This window comes from Ascaphus truei, chromosome 4, assembly GCF_040206685.1.
Source record: "Ascaphus truei isolate aAscTru1 chromosome 4, aAscTru1.hap1, whole genome shotgun sequence".
NCBI lineage: Eukaryota > Metazoa > Chordata > Amphibia > Anura > Ascaphidae > Ascaphus > Ascaphus truei.
In genome coordinates, this window is record NC_134486.1 from 273,065,479 (window position 1) to 273,088,667 (window position 23,189).

General features: G+C 42.6%; 1 protein-coding gene across 6 annotated transcripts in view; it reads left to right on the forward strand.

The window, feature by feature from the left end:
* KLHL32 (kelch like family member 32) overlaps nt 1-23,189 on the forward strand; it is a 236,107-nt gene that overhangs the window by 36,649 nt on the left and 176,269 nt on the right. For 3 of the 6 annotated variants that reach the window (XM_075597508.1, XM_075597505.1, XM_075597502.1), the window contains exon 2: nt 19,068-19,156. In XM_075597508.1, coding sequence (XP_075453623.1) covers nt 19,068-19,156 — 89 coding nt within the window. Of the gene's footprint in view, nt 1-19,067; nt 19,157-19,479; nt 19,515-23,189 lie in introns of those variants that run through there. The other 3 variants (XM_075597504.1, XM_075597507.1, XM_075597506.1) reach the window with 3 other exon arrangements.

Sequence of the window (23,189 nt, forward strand, 5' to 3'; positions counted from 1 at the left end):
GTAGAACTGGCGGAGCTTATCGAGAATGAGATGGACAGCAAACCAGATGCCGTCAAACTCTACACAGATAGCAAGGTGGTACTGGGATACATCTACAATAAGAAAAGGAGATTCTACGTATACGTAGCTAACCGCGTAGAAAGAATCAGGAAGTCAACCCAACCAGAACAATGGCACCACGTGCCCACAGAGCAAAATCCCGCAGATCACGCCACCAGATCAGTACCCGCATCTCAACTGCAGAATACGTCGTGGCTCACAGGACCAATGTTTCTTGCGCAGCCTGCGGAAACGCTACTAACCCCAGTTGACGATTTTGAACTCGTGGATCCCGAAAAGGATACGGAGATAAGGCCCCCACAAGTATCCGTGGTACTCACCAATGTATCGCACAAAAACGCATTCGGATCACATCGATTCCAACGCTTCTCAAAGTGGACGGCCCTTCTGCGAACAGTAGCCCATCTCGGGCATATAGCCTCCTCCTTCCGCCAGACACCAGACGGTAAAACTACCGGTTGCCACGGCTGGCACATCTGCAAAGAGCTGCGCACCGTAGAGGAAATTACAAAGGCTAAGGAAACTGTTCTGAGTCATGTTCAAAGGGAAACATATGCGGAAGAGATCAATTGCATTCGCGGAAAGAAGAGTGTTAACAAAAACAGTCCACTTTGGAAGTTGAATCCCTTCATCGACAACGACGGCCTCATGAGAGTAGGAGGCCGCCTCAATAAGTCCCAACTGAGCAGGGAGGAAAGCAACCCTCTCATCATCCCTGGCCGGCATCACATCGCCACTTTGTTGGTGCGCCACTACCACGAACAAGTCATGCATCAGGGACGACACTTCACCGAAGGCGCCATTAGGGCGGCGGGCATTTGGGTCGTTGGCATGAAAAGGTGCGTGGCCAGTAATCTCCACAAATGTGTTAGGTGCCGAATGCTGAGAGGCAAAAGCCAAGACCAAAGGATGGCGGATCTACCTATCGACAGACTTAATACAGAACCCCCCTTTACCTATGTAGGACTCGATGTATTTGGGCCCTGGATGATCATCTCACGTAGAACTAGAGGCGGGCTAGCAAACAGCAAACGATGGGCGGTACTCTTCACCTGCATGAGCACACGAGCTATACATATCGAGGTTATAGAATCTATGGATGCTTCAAGCTTCATAAATGCCCTCAGAAGGTTCTTTGCCATCAGAGGACCAGTTAAACAAATACGCTCCGATTGTGGCACCAATTTCGTTGGAGCATGCAAGGAATTACAAATAAACACTAAGGACAATAGAGACAATAATATCCAAAGATACCTGCGCAACCAAGAGTGCCGTGGACTTTTAAGAGACATTGTGGTGCGTCAAGCTAACCAAGAGCTGCGCACCCACCTGGCTTCCCTTACTGGAAGGCCTGGCCAAAGGACTTTGATGCCAGTGGTACCAGCCGGTATCACATTGCTATGGAAATATGGACCTTTGCAGTATATTGTTATGTTGTATGTATTGCACATATGTTCCACATAGCTTGCCATATAGTGGTATCTACAGATACCAGACGGGGAGTGTTATAGAACAAGAGCCACATTTCTGACTCACCCCCCTCTCTCCTTTGCAGTTTCTGCCTGTCAGAGTTTATTCCCAGCTGCATGGAGTCTGCAGACACATACTGTGCCTGCGTGGCTTGCAACAATGTTGCACTCCTTGCCTGCGAGCATGACATCAGTGAGCTGCTACAGCAGTCTCTGAGATCCTCACCAGAATGGGCTAGTCTGCCCCCCCTCCTGTTTGTTCAGACATGGTCTGCCCCTAGACTTTTCCTTTGCCCACACCGCACCTCACTTCCTTTTCAACCCTGGAGACAGTGAGTAAAGAACCTTTCTCTGTTTATAACCCTTGGTGAGGCCATCTCTTTTTACCGGTTCCTAACTAATAATCACCAATACACACCATCCACAAGCATCTGTACCCTGCTACCTTTTCCCAATAAAGTGGAGGAAATATTACAGGACTTGGAGTGATTTAAAAGGGAACTGTGTTAATGCTATCGGGAGCCATTCATACCAACGTGCCCTGGCTTCAGAATACCAATGCATGAATGCGTTATCCAACGCTCAATGCCACTGATAAACATGGCACTCACTTTACAAAGGTTTCACTATCCAACGCTACTTCCAGAACGGATTCCATTGGATAACTGAGGACTGCCTGTATACTATGTAAATCTACAAAATTAAACTTGTTTATACTATTTAGATACACTAACAGCAGCACTACTGTACAGCAGATATCTAGCGACTCCGTGGGGAAATGCACTGTATCTTACTGTACAGTAATTTTATTCTGAACAAGGTTCCATAATAACACGCATGCGCAGAAATGTGATTACTCGCATATGCATTTCAACAAGGTTCCATTTTGACATACACGCATGCGCGGAATAAATATTTTACATTCGTAAGAAGAAGCAACTTTGTATTTTTGTATTATTCATTTTATCTTTATTATCCTGTTCAAATAAAACATTTAATGCGTTAAAAATACTTTTTGGTGTGTTCATATTTTTAATCTTCAAATTACAATTACACACACTTGAAGTACTGTATGGGAACTAAAGACAGGTTGCATTGCAATTAGATTTTTAAGACAATAAATCGCGATCGCCCACTTGAGTTTCTCAACGGTATTGCAGACAACACTAACATTCAATTTTCTGTACTCGATAAAAACACTAGAAAACTCGCGTCTTAACGCAGGAAACTTTCAAGAAATCAAACACCAAGCCCGGATGTGCCACGGGATTAAACCTGTAAAATGATCGGATAACGGCCGCTGCATCTCTAGAAAGTTGTGAGAGATGGCAGCTCTTGACTTTAATGAAGAAAACTCAGCAGACATTGTCTAGCTCCCTTGCATGTAAAAATACAGTTCACTGGAAAATATCATTGCTCCTGCTAAGCCCACAGAGCTACAGTAACCTATTAACAACATTGGTATGCACTATCACAGCACTACAAACCCTAACCATATTAATGGCTGAATGGTTCCTGTTTGACAGTCAAAACCAAAGATTTGCTAGCTTCATTATTGAAATTAAAAAAGTTAGCAGATTCATGTGCATTTGAATCCTTCCTGGACGAAGCCTAACAAGACAAAATGGTGGTTTTCATGATGACTATTACAAATGCTTGCTACTAAATGAAAAAGATTAGACTTTTCAGTCTGCGTGTAATATTGCCTTGGCTTTTGAGCTGGCCAGAAATGCATGATAATAATTAATAAAATGGGGTCCACAAGATTAATGATATCATGCCTTCCACAGAAATTGTAGGTCAGCGTCACGCTCAAGCTAAAACACTAAAACTACGAGAAAGTACCTCACACCATACCCTGGGCAAGAGCTGACCAACCCCAAACAATCAAAGCATACTACCACTGTGGGGATACACATCCAAAACAGACCTTCAAATTTCAACATGAGACATGTCGCAGTTGTAGGAAAATGGATCACATAGCTTGAGTCTGCAAAATTAAGTTACATTCACCCAAAGCACAGTATGTGACTGACAGCAGTACCGAAATGGCTACAGAGGAAGCAAATCTATATACAATAAATACCATGTGTAGTGGAGATTATATATATATATATATATATATATACATATACATACACACACACACACACAGCTAGAGCTAGATGGCAATCCATTAAAGATTTTGCTGTAAAATGGATCGTCTGTCTCACTAATCCTCGAGCATAAAGACTGTTTAAGTCTGTGCTTACACCAACCATTGCATTTGCAGTTCACTTCTTAACCTGGAAAAAGATCCCTGTGCTGAGAGAGATGCAGATATGTATAACAAATTTTTGTTGTTGTTCAGGGCAATGTAGCCACTTATGTGAAGATATTTATACTGGAAAAAGTGTGTTACACCAGATGAAGCCCTGAAGAAGGTCCTGGATAAGCACTGTACTATTTTTACAGATGTCTATGGTACTGTAAGAGACATGTGCAGAGGCACAACCAAGGAGACATGAATGCCATCCAGGTGTCATTAGGATGAAAGCATAAGAACGTAGTTATCTTTGGTGGCTAGGCCTTGACCAGGATATACATGATTTTGTAAGTAAATGTACTTTATCTGATTCTGTACAGAATCCCAATCTACTGCAGCCCATCTTCATCAATGGACATGGAAAATAATTAATGAGGACTGTGCTGAAATAGATAAACAGACTTTCCAGTCAATCTAAGTAGTCATAAGTGTTACCTACCAAACTCGGTGCTGCAGGAAAGATAATTGCGCTGTTGTACAATTTGTTTGCATCGTATGGTCTGCTGCGGAATGAGTCTCAGACAACGGTCTGCAGGTTAATATCTCAAGAATTGTAATTCTTTTGAAATTAAACTGTAACACTACAATATCAACCAGCTTCAAATGGCGCAGCTGAGCGTGCAGTTTGTCTAGGTCCTTGTTTAACTGTAACTATAATAACTATAGTAACACACCTCCCAATGTTTCTGAAAAGACAGTCTCACACCAGGCTAGATGTTCTGAAACCTCACACTGTTGAGAACATCAGCAGCAACAAAAAAGTGCACATGACAAGTCTACATTGAGGTACAGAGAATAGTTTGTGAATTCCAGCACTCACAACATATCTGATCTATAGGAATCATTCATCTCAGGTGAGATTCACTAACTTACTGTATGATGTAGAGGTTGGACATTGTCACATCCATGTACAATACATGTGGACCATCTGCTTCTAACCAGGACTGCTACTGCTATACCTCCAATCTACTCTCCAATGGATTTCAACCTTCTGCCAGCTCCAGCAAAAGAATTGAAGCCAGTTATAACTATTTAAATACATAGCGGGAGTTTGATCTTTAGTGCCTCCACAGGATCTCCCAGAGAAACATTATCCCGTGTCTCCTCAGAGACTGAACATTTTTTGTTCTGCTTGTTTTCTTTCCTCTTGGGGACTGGAGGGGAGAGGGTAAGAGAAATACTAGTAAATTTAGTTTTTATTGTTTTCTTGAAGTACAGTTTTTAACCATAGTGGGAGAATCTAGTAAATGTAATTGCTGAAGGTAGCCATGTTAAGTACAGTATGGGCATTACCACTTTACTGCTGATTGTCCAGCACAGTCTCACAGGATTTCCAGGTTTCTAGAGACTGCAGGCATCATGTGAGAACTTCTCAGAACAGACTAGGCAAGCTGCAGGGTTGATACCTCAACGTTGCTCCACAGTAATAGTGAGTAGTATTAGATGGGAATTGTGAGAATTGTCCAGTTAATAAACAAATGTAGGGTTGATGCACAGGATACATTTTCTCTGGGAGATTCAATGGAGGCAATGAATATCTAGATTCCTCTTGGTGTATTGAATACTGTAGGTGTGACTGGGATCAGTTTTGCTGGAGGTGGCAGAAGGTGGATATTGTACTATAGTAGTTATATATTGACTGAAGAATCCATTTGGGTAGTAAGTGGAGATTTTCATCCAAAAACTGCCCAAACGGCTGCTGTGGACAATAGAAAATGACCACACCAAAGCACTCTGCTGTACCTTGCCTGTTAGGAGGGAGTTTAGGAAGCTGTTCTGAGTCAGACAGACTCTGCTAACTTTTTGCTGCACATATAACACTCAGATACATGGTGTGTAACTAAAATATTTGTGCCCCCCTTCTTCACTCCTCTATAAATCTCTTCCCCCTTTTTCTCTCACTCTCCCCTTCTTCCTCTCACACTCACCCTTCCTCTCTCTCCCCCCTTCCTCTCTCACTCCTCTATAACTCTCTCCCCTTCTTCCTCTCTCACTCTCTCCCCCCTTCCACTTCTCTTCCCCCTCATGTTTTTTTTTCTCCTCTATAACTCTTCTCCCTTTTTCTCTCACTCTCTCCCCTTCTTCTGCTCACACTCCCCCTTCCTCTCTCACTCCTCGATAACTCTCTCCCCTTCTTCCTCTCTCACTCTCACCCCTTCCTTTCTCACTCTCTCCCCCCATCCCTTCTCTCAACCCTCTTCCTCTCTCACTCATCCCCCTTCCCCCCTCACTCACCCCCTTCATCTCCCACTGTGCCCCTTCCTCTCACTCTCCCCTCTTCCTCTCACTTTCCCCCTTTCTCTTCCCCCCTCCTCTTATGTTTTCCTCCCCTCTTCTTTCTCCCCCTCTTCTCTCTCAGTCCAACTCCTCCACTCAATTCTCCCCTCTCTAAGTTCCCCACATTTCTCACTTAATCCCCCCTCCATTCTCACTCAATCCCCCTTCCTTCATCACACGCAACCCCCCCTCCCTTACACTCAATGCTCCCTCCATCATCACACTCAATCCCCACATCCTCACACTCAATACCCTCACACTCAATACCCTCCCTTCTCACACTCAATACCACTCCCTCCTCACACTCAATCCCCCTTGATTCCTCACACTTAATCCCCCTCCTCACACTTAATCCCCCTCCTCACACTTAATCCCCCTCCTGACACTCAATTCCCCTCCTCTAACTCTCCCCCTTCCTCTCTCACTCCACTTCTTCCTCTTTCACTCTCCCCCTCTCTCTCTCTATATCCCCCTCTTTTAAGTTTTCCTCCCCTCTTCTCTCTCCCCCTCCTCTCTCTCAGACCCACTCCCTCTCACTTAATTCTCACCTCCTCTCACTCAATTCCCCCTACTTTCTCACTCAATCACTCCTTTCTGCTCACACTCAATCCCCCCTCCCTCATCACACTCAATCCCTTAATAGTCACACTCAATCCTATCCCTACTCTCACTCAATCCCCACACCCAATCCCCCTTCCTCCTCACACTCAATCCCCACACCCAATCCCCCTCCCTCCTCACACTCAATCCCCATCCGCCCTCTGCCTCTGAATAATCAATCTCCACTCCCTCCTCAAAATGCTGCCTTACACTCAATCCCCCTCCCTTCCTCACACTCAATCCCCCTCCTCGCGCTCAATCCCCCTCCCCTCACACTCAATCCCCCTTTCCTTCACTCACACTCCTTGCTTTATGGGCAATGTGGGGCAGGGGGAGGCCACAGGTTTCACATCGGTGGGAATCTGGAGCCACACAGGTGGATACAGAACTTGGGCCCGACTTCTGGGTTGGGAAAACTTCTAGCACCAATCGGGACATGAATACACCGGTAAGAGGAAGGGGGATTAGAGTGAGGACCCCGCAGAAAACAGAAGGCCCAACTTCCAGCGACGACTAACCAAGCACCCCCCAGCATTGCAGTGCTTTGCGATAGTGTAGTTACACCTCTGCACACACAATATTAACCCTTGCAGGGGACATTAGCTCATGCTGATCAGCTTGCAGAAGCACATAAATGTTATTACAGTGAAAACAGTGGGAAATATAATTGGGAAAATTCTGTTTTGTTTGATTACTAGACAATAGATTTCTACTGTACAACCTAATACTGGAATTGTGTAATAAGATACAGTATATTTGTAAATTTCCTGTATACATACTACTGTATATATTTAATATATTACAGCGAGTAAGGTCAAAGCAATAATATAAAAAACTAAAAACAATATTTGCATCAAATATAATTTATGTCGTTGTAAAAATCAATTTACCCGTAGAAATCATTAAATGCAAAATTCATAAATTAATGTTTTTGACACATTTTAAAATGCTGTACCTCTTTTAAGTGATACATTTCTTGCTGTGTTGAGTTATTCTCCCTTTAGCAGTAGTCATGGAGGATTACTGGACTGTGTTTTGTTCTCAAGATTGGCATTTTATCACAGGAACAATCTGTCATAACACTCCTGATTTATCAGCCTGTCTATCTCACCTGTCGTTTGTATATATTTTTCCATTTATTGTGAGTTACGTGTACAGATGTAGCCCTATTTATTTTCTCCATGAAACCTATTTGTCATTGCTCTGAATTGCTATATTTGCTTTTGCTGTTTCACGGTTTACTGCGATGACTGTTAGGTGAATAAAACCTCACTTGGCTGATTTTTTTATTGCAATGTAAGAAACTGAATTGTATGCTTTTTTCCATCAAATGCTATAGATTATTTTGCAGCTAGAGAAAAATCCCCCGTTTGTGTTGTTCTATGTTTTATTCTGAGTATTTTGTACTTCTGTTTTTATTATCAGATGGCACTTCCTTTCTAGCAGTACTAGTATCAAGCTCTGCAATACACAACCTACGATTCAGCATCCTGCGAAAGTCAATACAAGTACATCTGAATACCTGTGTAAACAAAAATAGTAATTCCAATGTACTTCAGACAAGGGGATTATTTTCTCAGCTCTAATCAGAATGAAAAGGGAAAAGTAAAATAGTTCAAACAAATGGGAGTCATAAACCGCTTTTGTATTTGAGAGCCACTGGAAGTAGTTCAATGAGAATGTGTTCTAATCCACAACATTATATTATAGCTGGTTGCAGAGAGAACTCACATGGAGACCAACTCTGAGAGCTTTCCACAGAGTGTTCATTCTCTGCCTTGTGTGGTGCAGTGGCACCCGCAGGGATGCCAATAAACCCAACAAAGAATACAAATGAAGTCTCTTAGTAAGCCTGACAGTGAACACATCCCACACTGGGAATGAAAAGCTTTAGCTGTTACCCATACTACAGTATTCTCTACGGCTGTTTGGGACTGCAAAGGAAACCATAACATGCCTGAATATTTGGGGTTGTACTGTAAATACATTCTGAGAGACTTGTTTACAAATTAATGATATAGGATATAATTCAGCTCAACTGACATATTTCTGCTCAAATACTTACGTACATTTTAACTTGAAAATAGATAACTCAATAATTGTATTTATGTACTAACTGGCTAGGAATTCTTGCAACCAGCTGACAAGAAAATGAACTTATTATGCTTCCTTATTTTATATATATATATATATATATATATATATATATATATATATATATATATATATATATAATAAGGAAGCATAATAATATATATATATGTGTGTGTGTGTGTTATGGTGGGTAAAAAAAGTGACAAAAACCCTCCACAGCAAAGCATATAGCAAATGGAAATATTACTGTATGCTCATTTGCATGTCTTAGGCAGGTCTGCAACCTCGCCTTTCACCATTATCACCCAGCACTGCAGCAAGGGATTCTGGGAAATGACAATATTTCCATTTGCTATATGCTTTGCTGTGGAGGGTTTTTGTCACTTTTTTTTACCCACCATAACTTAACTAAGTATGGTAAAACCTATCATTGCTTAATTTTTGCATAGCCAGTATAACCAACCCCACACTGATGAGGCCAATTTGTAAGGAATCGGGGAAATCGCCCCCTGCGGTGTGTTCCCTCTTTACTTGCTGCATCTCAGTTCCCGCTCTCCTTATAGAGCATGCACGCACCCGCGGTTCCCCTACTCGTACCACGGAGCCTGGCCACACCCGGTCGCGTTGCGCATTCTCTTGCGTGGCGCGTACACGGGACGGCGTGCGCCGCCCTCCAGCTGCAAGTCAAGTTTCGCCCCCTTGTGGCATATTCTCTTCTGTCAAGATTCTCTGATGTCTCTCTGTATGGCGTGCGCCACCCCCTAGCTGCGAGTCAAGTTTCTCTGTTGATTCTTTGTGTGGCGGGCGCCGCCCTCTAGCTGCGAGTCTAGCTTCATATGCATCTCTGCCCCCTAGTCTGTTGGATCGCTCGGAGTTCGATCCTGAAGAGGGGTGTACTGTGACGATGTGCAGAACACGCCCCCTGCGGCGTGTTCCTTTCTTACTGTTTAACTTCTGATCGCCGCCCTCTAGCTGCGAGTCAAGATCATGTGTCTTTAAGTATTCTGAAGCAAGCGTCGCCATCTTGCTTTCTGGCAATTCCTAACCTCTTCCTCCTGACAGGAAGTAAGCCTCACTCTGACTCACATTGCTATCAAGTCAGTTGCTACCTGCCCTGGTTCCTGCAAGTACTATCATTGCATGCTGTTCCAGCCTGGACCTCTTTGGAACCTTTACTCTTCTCCTTTTGGATTCTGGAAGACTGGGACAGTCACTCATTTACTACTGAGGTTAGTTTACCGTGCGGGTAGTGTAGGACCTGCTGATTAGGGTTTACCTTGACGTGGTAGCAGGCTTACAATACTTTGGCCAAAGCATTCAACTAAAGAACCCTTACTTTGAACTTAGTATTTGCTTTACTCTTCTGTTACTGGCACTATGCCTTTATGGCGGTTGGACGTCCTCCAAGAAGCAATTCTATTGTTACCTTGTGCTCTGTACTCTACCTCCCCGGCTCCTCCCTAGTTCTCGTTATTAGTTCCTGAGTATCCGGAGGCCTGCTGCTACTCTCCATGCAGAGGCCTGTCTTCCCGTGTTCCCAGAGGCCTGCTGTTACTCTCCACACAGAGGCCTGAGTTCCTGTGTTACCATGTTTCCTGAGACCTGCTGCTACTGTCCACGCAGTGCTGCTTCTCCCAACGCTTGGCCTGTGTTCCTGAGTTCCTACGGTCTGCTGCTAGTCTCCACGCAGAAGCCTGTTCCAGACTCCTGGAAAAGCGTTGGCTTTTCCCCGCGTTGGTGCCTGAGAACACGCGCATCCCCGCTCTGCTGCCGAGCATGCGCGCACATGCAGCTGGGCCAGTCATGTCCCTGAGCTTGGCTCCGCACCTCTGGACGTGTCACGCATTCTCCTGTGCACGGCGCGGTCACGTGACTACGTGCGCCGATCCCCAGCTGCGCGGCAACTCACTCCCATTCTTGTCTCCTGCGGATTCCCCACCTCGCTTACGGATCCCTTCCCTTTCCCTCGGCTTGTGTGTAGGAGCACAACCGTAACACCATTAAGGTCAAAACGGTTGTCTGTGGGTGGGTTTATTGGCGATGCATCTTAACCATGGCTGTGCTCAAAGCTGTGAACATGCAGCAAGCTTAAGCCTATAGGGAACCATGTTAATGGTTTTGAAGCAAAAGGTGGCACTGTGTGCTCATTTGCATGTCACTTCCCAGAATCCCTTGCTGCAGTAGAAGTGCTGTCTGCTGATCTCCCCTTCTCCTCTACCACCTGCCCTCTTGACCCCATTCCCTCCCATCTCCTAAAACCTCTTACTCCTACTATAATACCTACGCTCACACACATTTTTAACTCCTCCCTCTACTCTGGTACCTTTCCCTCTTCCTTCAAACATGCAAAAGTCAAACCATTACTCAAAAACAACAAGCTTGACCCTACCTGTCTTTCTAACTATCGACCTGTCTCCCTCCTGCCTTTTGCCTCTAAACTCCTTGAACGTCTTGTATTCTCTCGCTTGCTACATTTTCTCAACACCTATTCTTTCCTAGACCCTCTGCAATCTGGCTTCCGCACTGCTCATTCCACTGTAACAGCCCTCACTAAAATAACTAATGACCTCCATGCTGTCAAAGACAGAGGCCATTACACTCTGCTCATAGTACTCAACCTCTCTGCAGCATTTGATACTGTGGACCACCCTCTTCTGCTTCACATTCTCCATACTCTTGGCATTCATAACAAAGCTCTATCCTGGATCTCCTCTTACCTCTCCCATCATACTTTCAGTGTCTCTTTTTCAAACACCTCCTCCTCCTCTATCGATTTCTCTGTGGGGGTACCCAAGAGCTCTGTCCTGGGACCCCTTCTCTTTTCTCTTTTCACACTCTCTAGTTTACCTGATCACATCTCGAGTTCAAATATCACCTCTATGCTGATGACACACAAATGTAAATTTCTAGCCCTGACCTTACACCTGCTGTATAGACTAAAGTTTCCGAATGTCTCTCTGTGATATCATCATGGATGGCCCTCCGCCGACTTAAACTTAACATGGTAAAAACAGAGCTCATCATACTTCCTCCTAATCCTGGCCCTATTTCCTCCTTCCACATTACTGTTGGAAGTACCATCATTCACCCAGTAGCCCAAGCACGCTGCCTAGGGTCACACTTGACTCCTCTCTCACATTCTCTTCTTACATTAAAAAGGTAGCAAAAAAACTGTAGTTTTTTCCTCCGCAATATTACCAAGATACGTCCTTTCCTCTGTTGCTCGACTGCAAAAACTCTGATACAAACCCTCATTCTCTCCAGTCTCGCCTACTGTAACCTCCTGCTGTCTGGCCTTCCTGCCTCCCACCTGTCTCCCCTACAATCTATCCTAAATGCTGCTGCCAGAATCACTCTACTCTTTCCGAAATCCATCTCAGCGTCTCCCCTGCTGAAATCCCTCTCCTGGCTTCCTATCAAATCCCATATCTCACACTCAATTCTCCTCTTCACTTTTAAAGCTTTACACTCTTCTGCTTCCGTTTACAGTACATCTCAGCCCTAATTTCTCGCTATACACCATCCTGACTCTTGCATTCTGCTCAAGGATGTCTTCTCTCTAACCCTTTTTTATCTAAAGCCCTCTCCCGCCCTAAACCCTTCTCACTGACTGTCCCACACCTCTGGAATGCCCTTCCCTTCAATATCCAACTAGCACCCTCTCTATCCACCTTTAAGACCCACCTTAAAACACACTTGCTTAAGGAAGCATTTGAGTAGCACCATGGCTGATAATTTACACCTCACATATTAACCTTGGCCCTTTGCAGACACACTTATGAGAACGCCCTCGTACTGTCTCTGTCTGTTCTTCCTACCAACAAATTAAATTAAGATCTTCGGAGCAGAGACTCCTTTATCTAAATATTACTTTTATGTCTGAAGCACTTCTCCCCTTTATGTTTTATTATACTATTTATTATTTATATGATTGTCACGTATATTACTGCTTTGAAGCGCTATGTACATTAATGGCGCTATATAAATAAAGACATACATACATACATACATACATACATACATACATACATACATACATACATACATACAGACTGCAATAACAAAATAGATCTTCATGAGAGAATTTACCCTTCACAGAGCCTGGACTTACACTGTGAGGGCCCAACAGAAGGATAGCGGGCGGAGGCTATGCTATATATATTTAAAAATACAGTGCTTTAGATTACAGAAAAACATTATTGCAAGAACACACAATTACAATAAATGCAGAGTAGTGTCTTAAAATAAAATGATGAAAGATAAAACCGAAATCCCTGTACAGTATGTTACCCGGGGCCACCTTAACAGCATTATAGGCCCCCAGGCAAAGCAGTGCACTGGGCCCTGCCAACTCTCCGCTACAAGTCGTAATTTGTCTCCTTCTACCGAGTTAGCGGGAGATTGGAATGTTGAGGCGGGTGATCGGAAAATTAGTGTTAAATTCTGGTCTTTGCATAGATTAGCATGGGGTCCCTATGTTCTTGGGGCCCCCGGGCAACTGCCCAGAGTGCCCCTGCATTAAGACAGCACTGATGTTACCATAGTCATATGGTTTTCCCCAGAGAGGTCATTGGGTTAGAACGATGAAAATGCATGTGTCTGATCCCAAACACACCTCTGTTGAATCACACACACACACACACACACACACACACACACACACACACACACACACACACACACACACACTTTATATAAGTTATGGTGGGTGAAAAAGGCGACAAAAACCCTCCACCGTATACCATATAGCAAATAAAAAGATCACTTGTGAGCACATTCACATGTCTTAGACAGGTTGGCAAACCTGCCTTTCACCATTATCACCTAGCATACAGTGCTTCCACTGCGGCAAGGGATTCTGGGAAATGACAAGCAAATGAGCACAGCGTGTCAAAGCGTCATAAGCCTGCTGCCTCTTGCAAGGCATAACCGTAGCAGGTCCTAACACTCACCTGGGTTAAAATTCTTATTTACCTGTATAATAACAGGAAGAATGATCGCATTGGATCTGTCGTAACCTGGCAAAATGAAACTGACCTGCCAACTTGGAAAGTGGGGTGGGGCAAGCTTCAACCTTGGGGGGGAGGGGCCACTACCCTCCCATCAGCAACTGAGACCAGCTGCACACAGTTAATAAATACACAGATTCCAACAAGCTCTGAGAAACCCAACCATTACCACATAATATATATGCATATAAGTGTCAAAAGGAGTGCTAGTGGGCGTGACTAAATGTATACAACAAAAAACAAAAATGCCCAAAGCTACTTCCAATGTGACAAAAATACACAGTGCATCTGCTATTTTCAAGGCTGGGTAGGTTTACCATACTTTATATAAGTTTTGGTGTTTGAAAAATGGCAAAAAAAGCCTCCATCGTATAGCAAATAAAAAGATCACTTGTGAAATATATATATATATATATATACACACACACACACACACACACACACACACACACACACACACACACACACACACACACACACACACACACACACACACACACACACACACACACACACACACACACACACACATGCGTTCCCTATAGTGTATTACAGTTTGTAATCGTTTTCACGATGCCACTGAAGCCCTTCCCCTGCTCCCCTGGGACACTGAATAACATCACAACTTTCCCCAGACTGGAAGTTGCAGCAGGGAGGTGATTCATCCTGGTTCCAGTGTGTTCCTGCAGCCATAGCAGAGCAGAGATTCATAGCTGGTATCAGGTTTTCTACCATGCGATTTTAAACACATGTGTTAAATGGTAATACACTGAGGCACGTGCTTCTGCTTTTTGTTTGTTTTTTAGAACCCCTGGAACTTAGTTTATTCCATAGAAGCTGCTCAGACCTCAGGAATTATTTGGGCCATCTACCTTATATCTTTTTTTCAACTGTCCTTGACTTTGTTGTAATGATCAACATCTCCTACTGGTTTAGGAATACTATTGTTTGTACAGCTTTTTAGTGCTGATTATTTGTCTTTATTATATTTCTGTTCCACTTGGTTCTTGTGTATAGACCGGCCGGTCACAGTGGTGGGAGGCTGATTGCAAACTTCCACACCCTTAAGTGTTTAGTCCCTTACCAACTATATATGCAGTATAAATGCAGAGGTTGTTTATTTTATTACGCTTTCTCAGGTGCTAGCAATATATGTCTACATTATAGAAACACTTAGGATTGTTTTATTATTTGTGGTTTTGTGATAATAAATGTGATACTTTTGTATACTTGAGTGCTTTTGGTGGGATATTTTCTCTCTGCATTGTTTCCATTGAAATATTATCCCAAGCACCATCAGCAGCTTTTATTCTGGTAGCTGTACATAGCTGACTAAGGTACAATTTAGTTACGGTCTGCAGCAGGCATTCTTTCTTATTTATTTATATATATATATATATATATATATATATATATATATACAGTATATATATATATATATATAACACCTGAACGTCAGGCATATGTGTGCATTTTGGACCCAATAAACCACTTTTATGTGATAATCTTTCGAGCCGGTGTGTGTGTGTGTATGTATATATATATATATATATATATATATATATATATATATATATATATATATATATATATATATATACAGTGTTCGACAAACCTATACATTTGCTCGCCCCGAGCGAGTGGATTTAACCCCCGGCGAGTAAATATTGGCCCAAGCAGCACACGTTTGGTACTAGGTGGCGAGTAGATTTTTTTGTGTGGCGAGTAGATTTTGTGGTGATTTGTCAACCACTGTATATATATATATATATATATATATATATATATATATATATATATATATATATATATAATGTCGACAAATCACCAAAAAATCTACTCGCCAAACAAAAAAAATCTACTCGCCAGGTCCGGAAATAATTGGACACGGACACAATTTTCATAATTTTCGCTCTGTCCGCCACAACAATGGATTTGAAATGAAACAACCGAGATGCAATAGAAGTGCAGACTTTCAGCTTTAATTCAAGGGGTTGAACAAAAATATCGTATGAAACATTTAGGAATTGCAACCATTTTCACACACAGTCCCCTTATTTCAGGGGCTCAAATGTAATTGGACAAATTAACACAATCATTAATAAAATGTTCATTTTTAATACTTTGTCGAGAATCCTTTGCAGGCAATGACTGCTTGAAGTCTGGAACGCATGGACATCACCAAATGCTGGGTTTCCTCCTTTGTGATGCTTTGCCAGGCCTTTACTGCAGCTGTCTTCAGTTGTTGTTTGTTCGTGGGTCTTTCTGCCTTAAGTTTTGTCTTCAGCAAGTGAAATGCATGCTCGATCAGGTGACTGACTCGGCCATTGCAGAATATTCCACTTCTTTGCCTTAAAAACCTCCAGGGTTGCTTTTGCACTATGTTTTGGGTCATTGTCCATCTGTAAAGAGAAGCGCCGTCCAATCAACTTCGATGAATTTGGCTGAATCTGAGCAGACAATATATCCCTATACACTTCAGAATTCATCCGGCTGCTTCTGTCTTCTGTCACATCATGAATAAACACTAGTGACCCAGTGCCATTGTAAGCCATGCATGCCCATGCCATCCCACTGCATCCACCGTGTTTTACAGATGATGTGGTATGCTTCAGATCACGAGCCGTTCCAAGCCTTCTCCATACTTTTTTATTCCCATCTTTCTGGTACAGGTTGATCTTAGTTTCATCTGTCCAAAACGCAAAACTATTAGGCGACTAGAAAATAGCAAATAAAGTAGATGTAACAGAAAGCTTATTGGCACTGCTCTGCAATCTTCAAGGGTACCTCTAGCTCTCAAGATGTCCTGTATAAACCTCACTTTAAGCTAAAAACTGTACTCCTGAAAAAAGGTTAACCTTTTCACTGCTGCAAAACCCAACAGTCTGGACGGATTCAGCAGTGCAAAGTTTAATACGAAACAAAAACTCAAGACCTATTTTCCTGATGGAGGATCTTAAAAATAAAGACAGCTGGCTTTACCTCTTATGAGGTGGTCTGTATAAACAGGTCTCTATTGTATTGCTGCAACCAACCTCTAGAGAGAATATAAAACGAGTCCACCAGCATTCACAGGAGTCTACTATAGCAGGTCCCACATATCCTAATAGACTGACTCATTCCATAGTTACTCTCCTCTTCTCAAGGGTTGGCTGCTTGCAAGAAGCTATCTGATTGGCTTGGAGAAGTCACGGTTGTATACCTCTACATGTCATCAGATGTGAAGATGCATTACGTATTTTTTATATTTATTTTGTATAAGTAGTAACATAATGTTCTGCAGTTTGCAGATGTTAACTGCGCTAGTTTCAATACAGTAATATTTACTGTTCCCTCTTAAGATGAAGGTCCTTTACACAGTGGCACTGTAGGTAAAGCATAGGCTGAGCTAAGGTCCCGCAGTTGTGGTGCCTCCTAAACAATTTTGAAATGCTTTATTAAAAAAATATATATATATAAACATTATATAAGCAGCAACAATAGAGAATACAAAAATCAAAATCTAAAAACAGACTATACACTAAAAATATACACATAAAAAAATAAAACCAGGCAGAGCTCAACAAAACAAATTATTATTATTTTTACTAAACAATTAAACATCATTTTTTATGACTTTTTGACGTTTAGACTATTGAATGGTAGAAAGTTATTATCCAACCTGTTTTTGAGACCGAGAAAAACAAGGCATATGCCCTAAAATGTTTATTTTATAAATATTACGTTTTCCTAAAAGGATAAATAAAATAACTGTGAACCAAATGTCAATGTTATTATTTCTTTTTCTCAATTCACTAAACTATGAAAGTATTCTAGCAAATACTTTACCCTCATTTACATAAACACTGACACAATCCATGAGTCTGACAGGCAATGATTTCTGTAGGAAACAATGCTTTAACACCACATAGACGGTCGGCCTTTAATGGAACTCTTCTAGAAATCCATTATCACCAATTCCATAATACTCACTTTATCATATCCAAATCAGCTGAACAGGTCCAGTACTACTCACAAATACTAGATTTAAACCCTATATCTTACAGAGGGGATTACATGTGGAAAGGTACAGATGGTACATTTAAATGTGGTTTAATAGTTTGTGCATTTATACACAGAAGGTGGCTGTGATGCAGGCTGTTGAAGATGTTAATGTGTGAACTTTCTTAGCCCATTAAATTGGTGTCTGGCTCTAGGATTGGTACTTTATGTCACTGTCTCACTTTACTCAACTACAATGGTTTTTAGTTACGGCGTTGTCCCTTTGATGAGCGTACTTGCTGCCAGTTTGACTATCATTACTACTAGTGTAACAGTGTTTCCCGCACCCTCTGGGAGATCTGCCTATTACAGGGTGTGTAGTGCTGGGTACCTGCTGGTTCATAGGATGCTGAGCTTTCCGCCGGTGGTATGGGGAAGACAGGACAGGCTTTTGGGATGATGTTTAGTTCTTCTCTCGGTGGTCCATCTCGTGCAGGCTCCAGGAGTACCAGAGACAATCCCTGCTGGAGGACCCTTTGATACCCCCCCTAATAGATTGTAGACTCAGGCAGGAGCATATTTTATGAAATAAGACCAGTTTTATTCTGCAACTCACAGGATACAGTCCTTAACTTTTTCACTTATCTTCCAAGCCTCAGGAGGGTCCCTGACTCAACCCCCAGGCATGGGCCCCAAAGGTCAGTCCTAACTGTTCCCCTAATCTCTGGGAGTAGGAGGTAGTAGGCCCACTCCCCTAAGGGAGGGAATGGCAGGTAATCAGAGCCCTGACTTCACCCTCTCAGCACTAACTACATTTGGCTGTACAGTTCCCTTAGTACACAGGAGGAGGATCCAAGGTCTGAGCCCCTGATTGGGCAGTACACACGCCTTAGCCAGCCCCCCGGTCACTCAAGGAAGCTGTTTACTGCAGGGGGAAACCCGGATTGGGCCTAACACTGCCTGCACAGATACCAGGGCTTGTGTTAGGGAGGGCAGATTAGTAGCCAAAACCAGACATGGCTACACTAGAATCACTCAAATTAGCCAGTGTATCACTAACACTTTCTTACACCGCATCTATGTACAGTACCCACATTTCTGCTGAAAGAAATAAAATATGTTAAAGGTGTTTGGTCCGGGACTCTTATGATTCCTGGGAACAAACAGGATTATTGTTTAATTAGATCTGTTCTGGGGGACGTTAGAATTTCTCTGTGTCTTAATGTTCCTACCTCTGCTTTCATTGTATTTTTTTTATTTTACTTTTTGTAGCTGGAATGCTTGTTTGTTCCTCCACTAAACCGTAAGCGTGAAGACTCAGAAGAGCAGACTTGGACGATGCCGTCTGAGATATGCCTCAGGTAAATGCACCGTACATTACTCTCAAAGCTTGTCATCCTCATTTAGTCTGCGGATAATTGAAACCTCTTTCAGGTTAGTCAGGCAGATGTGAATTGAAAGCTTCTGCTGCTTTGCCTGGCATGGCATTTTAAAAGTTGAAAAAAAGCGACTTGCCTTTAACAACGTTAATGTTGCAAATACCCCTGAAGGATGCTCTAGACACCAGTCAGTCTTCAATGTAAAATCCAGGCTTAACCCCTTCCATACTGCATGCATTTATCCTTCACACTTTCTATTGGAGATTTCACAAAAAACTATTGCTAAAATAATGTTTTTTTATCAGGATCCTCTGAAATCTCTGCAAATCTCCACAACGTTGTAAGTATGAGACCTATACATTAAAGAGCAAGAAAACGGCAATATGGTCCCGAAAAGTCATCCAACCATATTCATCAAAGAATCTATATCATATAGTAGACAGTAGAGATTTTATATGATCTTTGAAATTTCATGCAATGTGCACATTTAGTAAGCAACTGAGCAAATCTCGCTACATTAAATATTTGCATGGTGTGTACGGAAAATAAGAATTATCAGATGGAACCTCGCAAATCTTTTTCACCTTCCCCGCCTGGCAAGATTGGAAAATCAGCTACGAGAATGTGTTTAAATATGTCCTCCCACTAGTAGAATAGGTTAGAGGGTAAGAGAAAGACAGACACAAGGAATGGGATTTGCACTGCTTTTCTTGCACTTTAATGAATAGACCCTAATTTTTTTCTCGCACTTTATTCAATCGATCCCTAGATTCAAACTGGTTTCACAATTCACTTTTAGCAAAATAGTGTTTGTGCTCATGCAAAAGTTAACACGTCAGGATTGTTTGTGTATTTTAATATATTTAAACACATGCTTTATGCATACTGTATGTAATGTCTGCTGTATCAAAATTAACTTCTTCCACTGTATTCACTACAACTGCATTATTCCAATATCATACCCATTATGCCTGTTTGGAATAGCATGGCTGGAGGCACTCCTCTAAATACCCTTCTAATAAAGTGTTATTGCTACATATATAATTATATGACTGGCATTTAATATTAATGAGATATCCCCTATGGCAAGAGTTCTCAACTCCACTCCTCAAGACCCCCCAACAGGTCAAATTTCCAGGATTGCCCTGCTTCATGCACAGGTGTCTCAACTAATCCCTGCTTCAGCACTGGTGGCTCAATCAGTGACAGTCCAATTGATTGAGACACCATTGCTGAAGCAGGGATATCCTTGATCTGTTGGAGGGAGGGGGATTGTCTTGAGGACTGGAGTTGAGAACCCCTGTCCCATGGACCTTAAACTACGTAACCAGGCTGCAAAACGTCCAACCTTATGTTCAGAGTTATCAAAGCGGTATTGCCCCAGAATCAGTGATATCTGCCCCTGAAGTCAATGGCGGATAACGCCGATTCAAGCACGATACAGCGGATTGCGATTTGATTTCTCTGGAACTAGAGGTGTTGCTTACATAGGTGGCAGTGAAAGGGTTAATTAATTGAAATGACTTCCCACCTAATATATTATTTCCTACTGTGTAAGGTCAAACATAAAACAGTGCTTACGTCAATTATATTTTGACACCATATGCAGCATTATGTAAAATATGATATTGTAAACTACTAGGGATGAGCTAATGTTATGGGTTTTATTAATCCTATACATACTGTATAGTGACAGCATGATATGAACTATCTCCTGTTCAGAGCATATAAGTGTAAAATATGTGCCAAGTTAATAGGGCACATGCTCTTAAATTAAGTGTGCAAACTAGGGTGGACAAGTTTGCAGGTCCAAAATCCAAACGTCCCAAATTTTCAGCGTTTAATCATTTGGATGTCTGAGTTGAAACTCCGGAACAAATTTTCAAATTTACATTCATTTAAAAAAAAGAAAGAAAAAAAAACCGGGGAAAAGTTTGGTTTCATGAATTGAAAACGAGTGCTCATGCAGAAAAGTTTGAATTTTAATTTTGCTTTTATTTTTGTAAATAAACTGGGTGAACTGTTGGTTTAGCAAATGGAAAACATCTAGACAAAAGTTGACATTTCGAAAAAGATTACCTAAAGTAAACAAAAGAATGTTGTGTTTATTTTAAGTTATGTCCATAATTTATTTTATTTTATTTTTTACGAATCTATAACCAAAACCAATTGCGTTCTGGCAAAACCAAAAGGAAAATGTCAGTGAAAGTGCCCACCCTTAAAGAGAATCGCACACCAGTTGGTTGGTTTGTTTGCTAAATTACTAAATTCATTATCTTTAGCAAGTAGTAGACACAGAAATCTGGAGATGTGTGCCCTTCCTGTAGGGTTGTACATGTCGCTAAATTAATAAACTGCTATCAACGCTTTTTAAAAAGAAACAGCAACTATCCACCGTTTGAAACAGATTCAATGTGTCCCTTTCCTTGCAGGCTAAAGCACACCGCATTGCCGAACAAATCTTTGTATACAATATTCCAATAGACTGTACTTAAAATATTGTCAAAAACCAGTTTCCAAAGGCATAGGATAACTAATCTTAATCAGCCAGTTGAATTTCTTAGGGGCGTCTGAATGTGGGAGTATTTGTCAACCAAGTGTTTGTTTACCCGTATCTCACCCTATCCTTATCAGAGAACGAATAAAGTTAAGGGAGGGCAGGGCCGCCAACAGGGGGGGACAGAGGGTACTGGCGTCCCGGGCCTCGCGAGTCAGGGGGACCCGGCCATGCCCATGAAATTAAAAAAAAAGTTATTTTTTTTAAAATGGGGGCGATTCTCCCGCGCGCATGCGCAGGGCAAGCAGGGGCTCCGGCCTGCTGCCTGTGGGCCCGCCTACTGCCTGTGGGCCCACCTGCTGCTTTTGGGCCTGCCTGCTGCCTGTGGGCCAGCCTGCTGTCTGTGGGCCAGCCTGCTGCCTGTCACCCACCCAGTCACTGTCACCCACCCCGTCACTGTCACCCACCCAGTCACTGTCACCCACCCAGTCACTGTCACCCACCTAGATATTCACTCAGTCACCCAGTCACTCACTCACTCAGTCACCCAGTCACTCAGTAACTTACCCACCCAGTCACTCACTCACTAACCCACCAAGTCACCCAGTCACTAAAAGTCACCCACCCACCCAGTCACCAAAGTCACCAACCCACCCACCAACCCAGTGACCAACCCACCCAGTCACCAACCCACCAACCCAGTCACCAACCCACCTAGTCACCAACCCACTCACCCACCCAGTCACCAACCCACCCACCTACCCAGTCACTGAAAGTCACCCTGTCACTAACCGACCAAGTCACCCAGTCACTAAAAGTCAGCCACCCACCCAGTCACCAAAGTGACCAACCCACCCAGTCACCAACCCACCAACCCACCCAGTCACCAACCCACTCACCCACCCAGTCACCAACCCACTCACCCAGTCACCAACCCACCCAGTCACCAAAGTCACCAAACCCAAGTCACCAACCCACCCACCCAGTCACCAACTCACCCACCCAGTCACCAACTCACCCAATCACCTGTCTTTTGTTGAAAATATAAAAATAAACAGGTTGCATTGTAATGTTTTTTTCCGTATTACAATAAGAAAACAGTTAAGTAAAAGTTGCGCATTAAATTTTTTTTTCGTGGTATGTGTGCTATAGGTTTTGGGGGGGGGGGGGCTGCTCCTTTCATTTGTCCTTGGCCCCATGATTTCTGTTGGAGGCCCTGAGGGAGGGTGAGGGATATTGGAGGGAGGGGACTGTATAAGCAGTTGCTGGACACATAGTGACATCACACAAAATCAAATCCCTCTAAAGTCTATCTTTAAAAAAGACATTAAAAATACTTATATGTGTCAGATTTAGGTAAACCAAAAGGCATTAATTACTCTGATGAGACCCCTTAAACAGGTCACACAAATTAGTTCACTTTGGTTGTAAGATGGATTGTCCCTTTAAATACATCGTATTCATTATTTCAGCAAACCCATGACAATAGATGCCAGCACATTGGGGCTTGTTCAATAA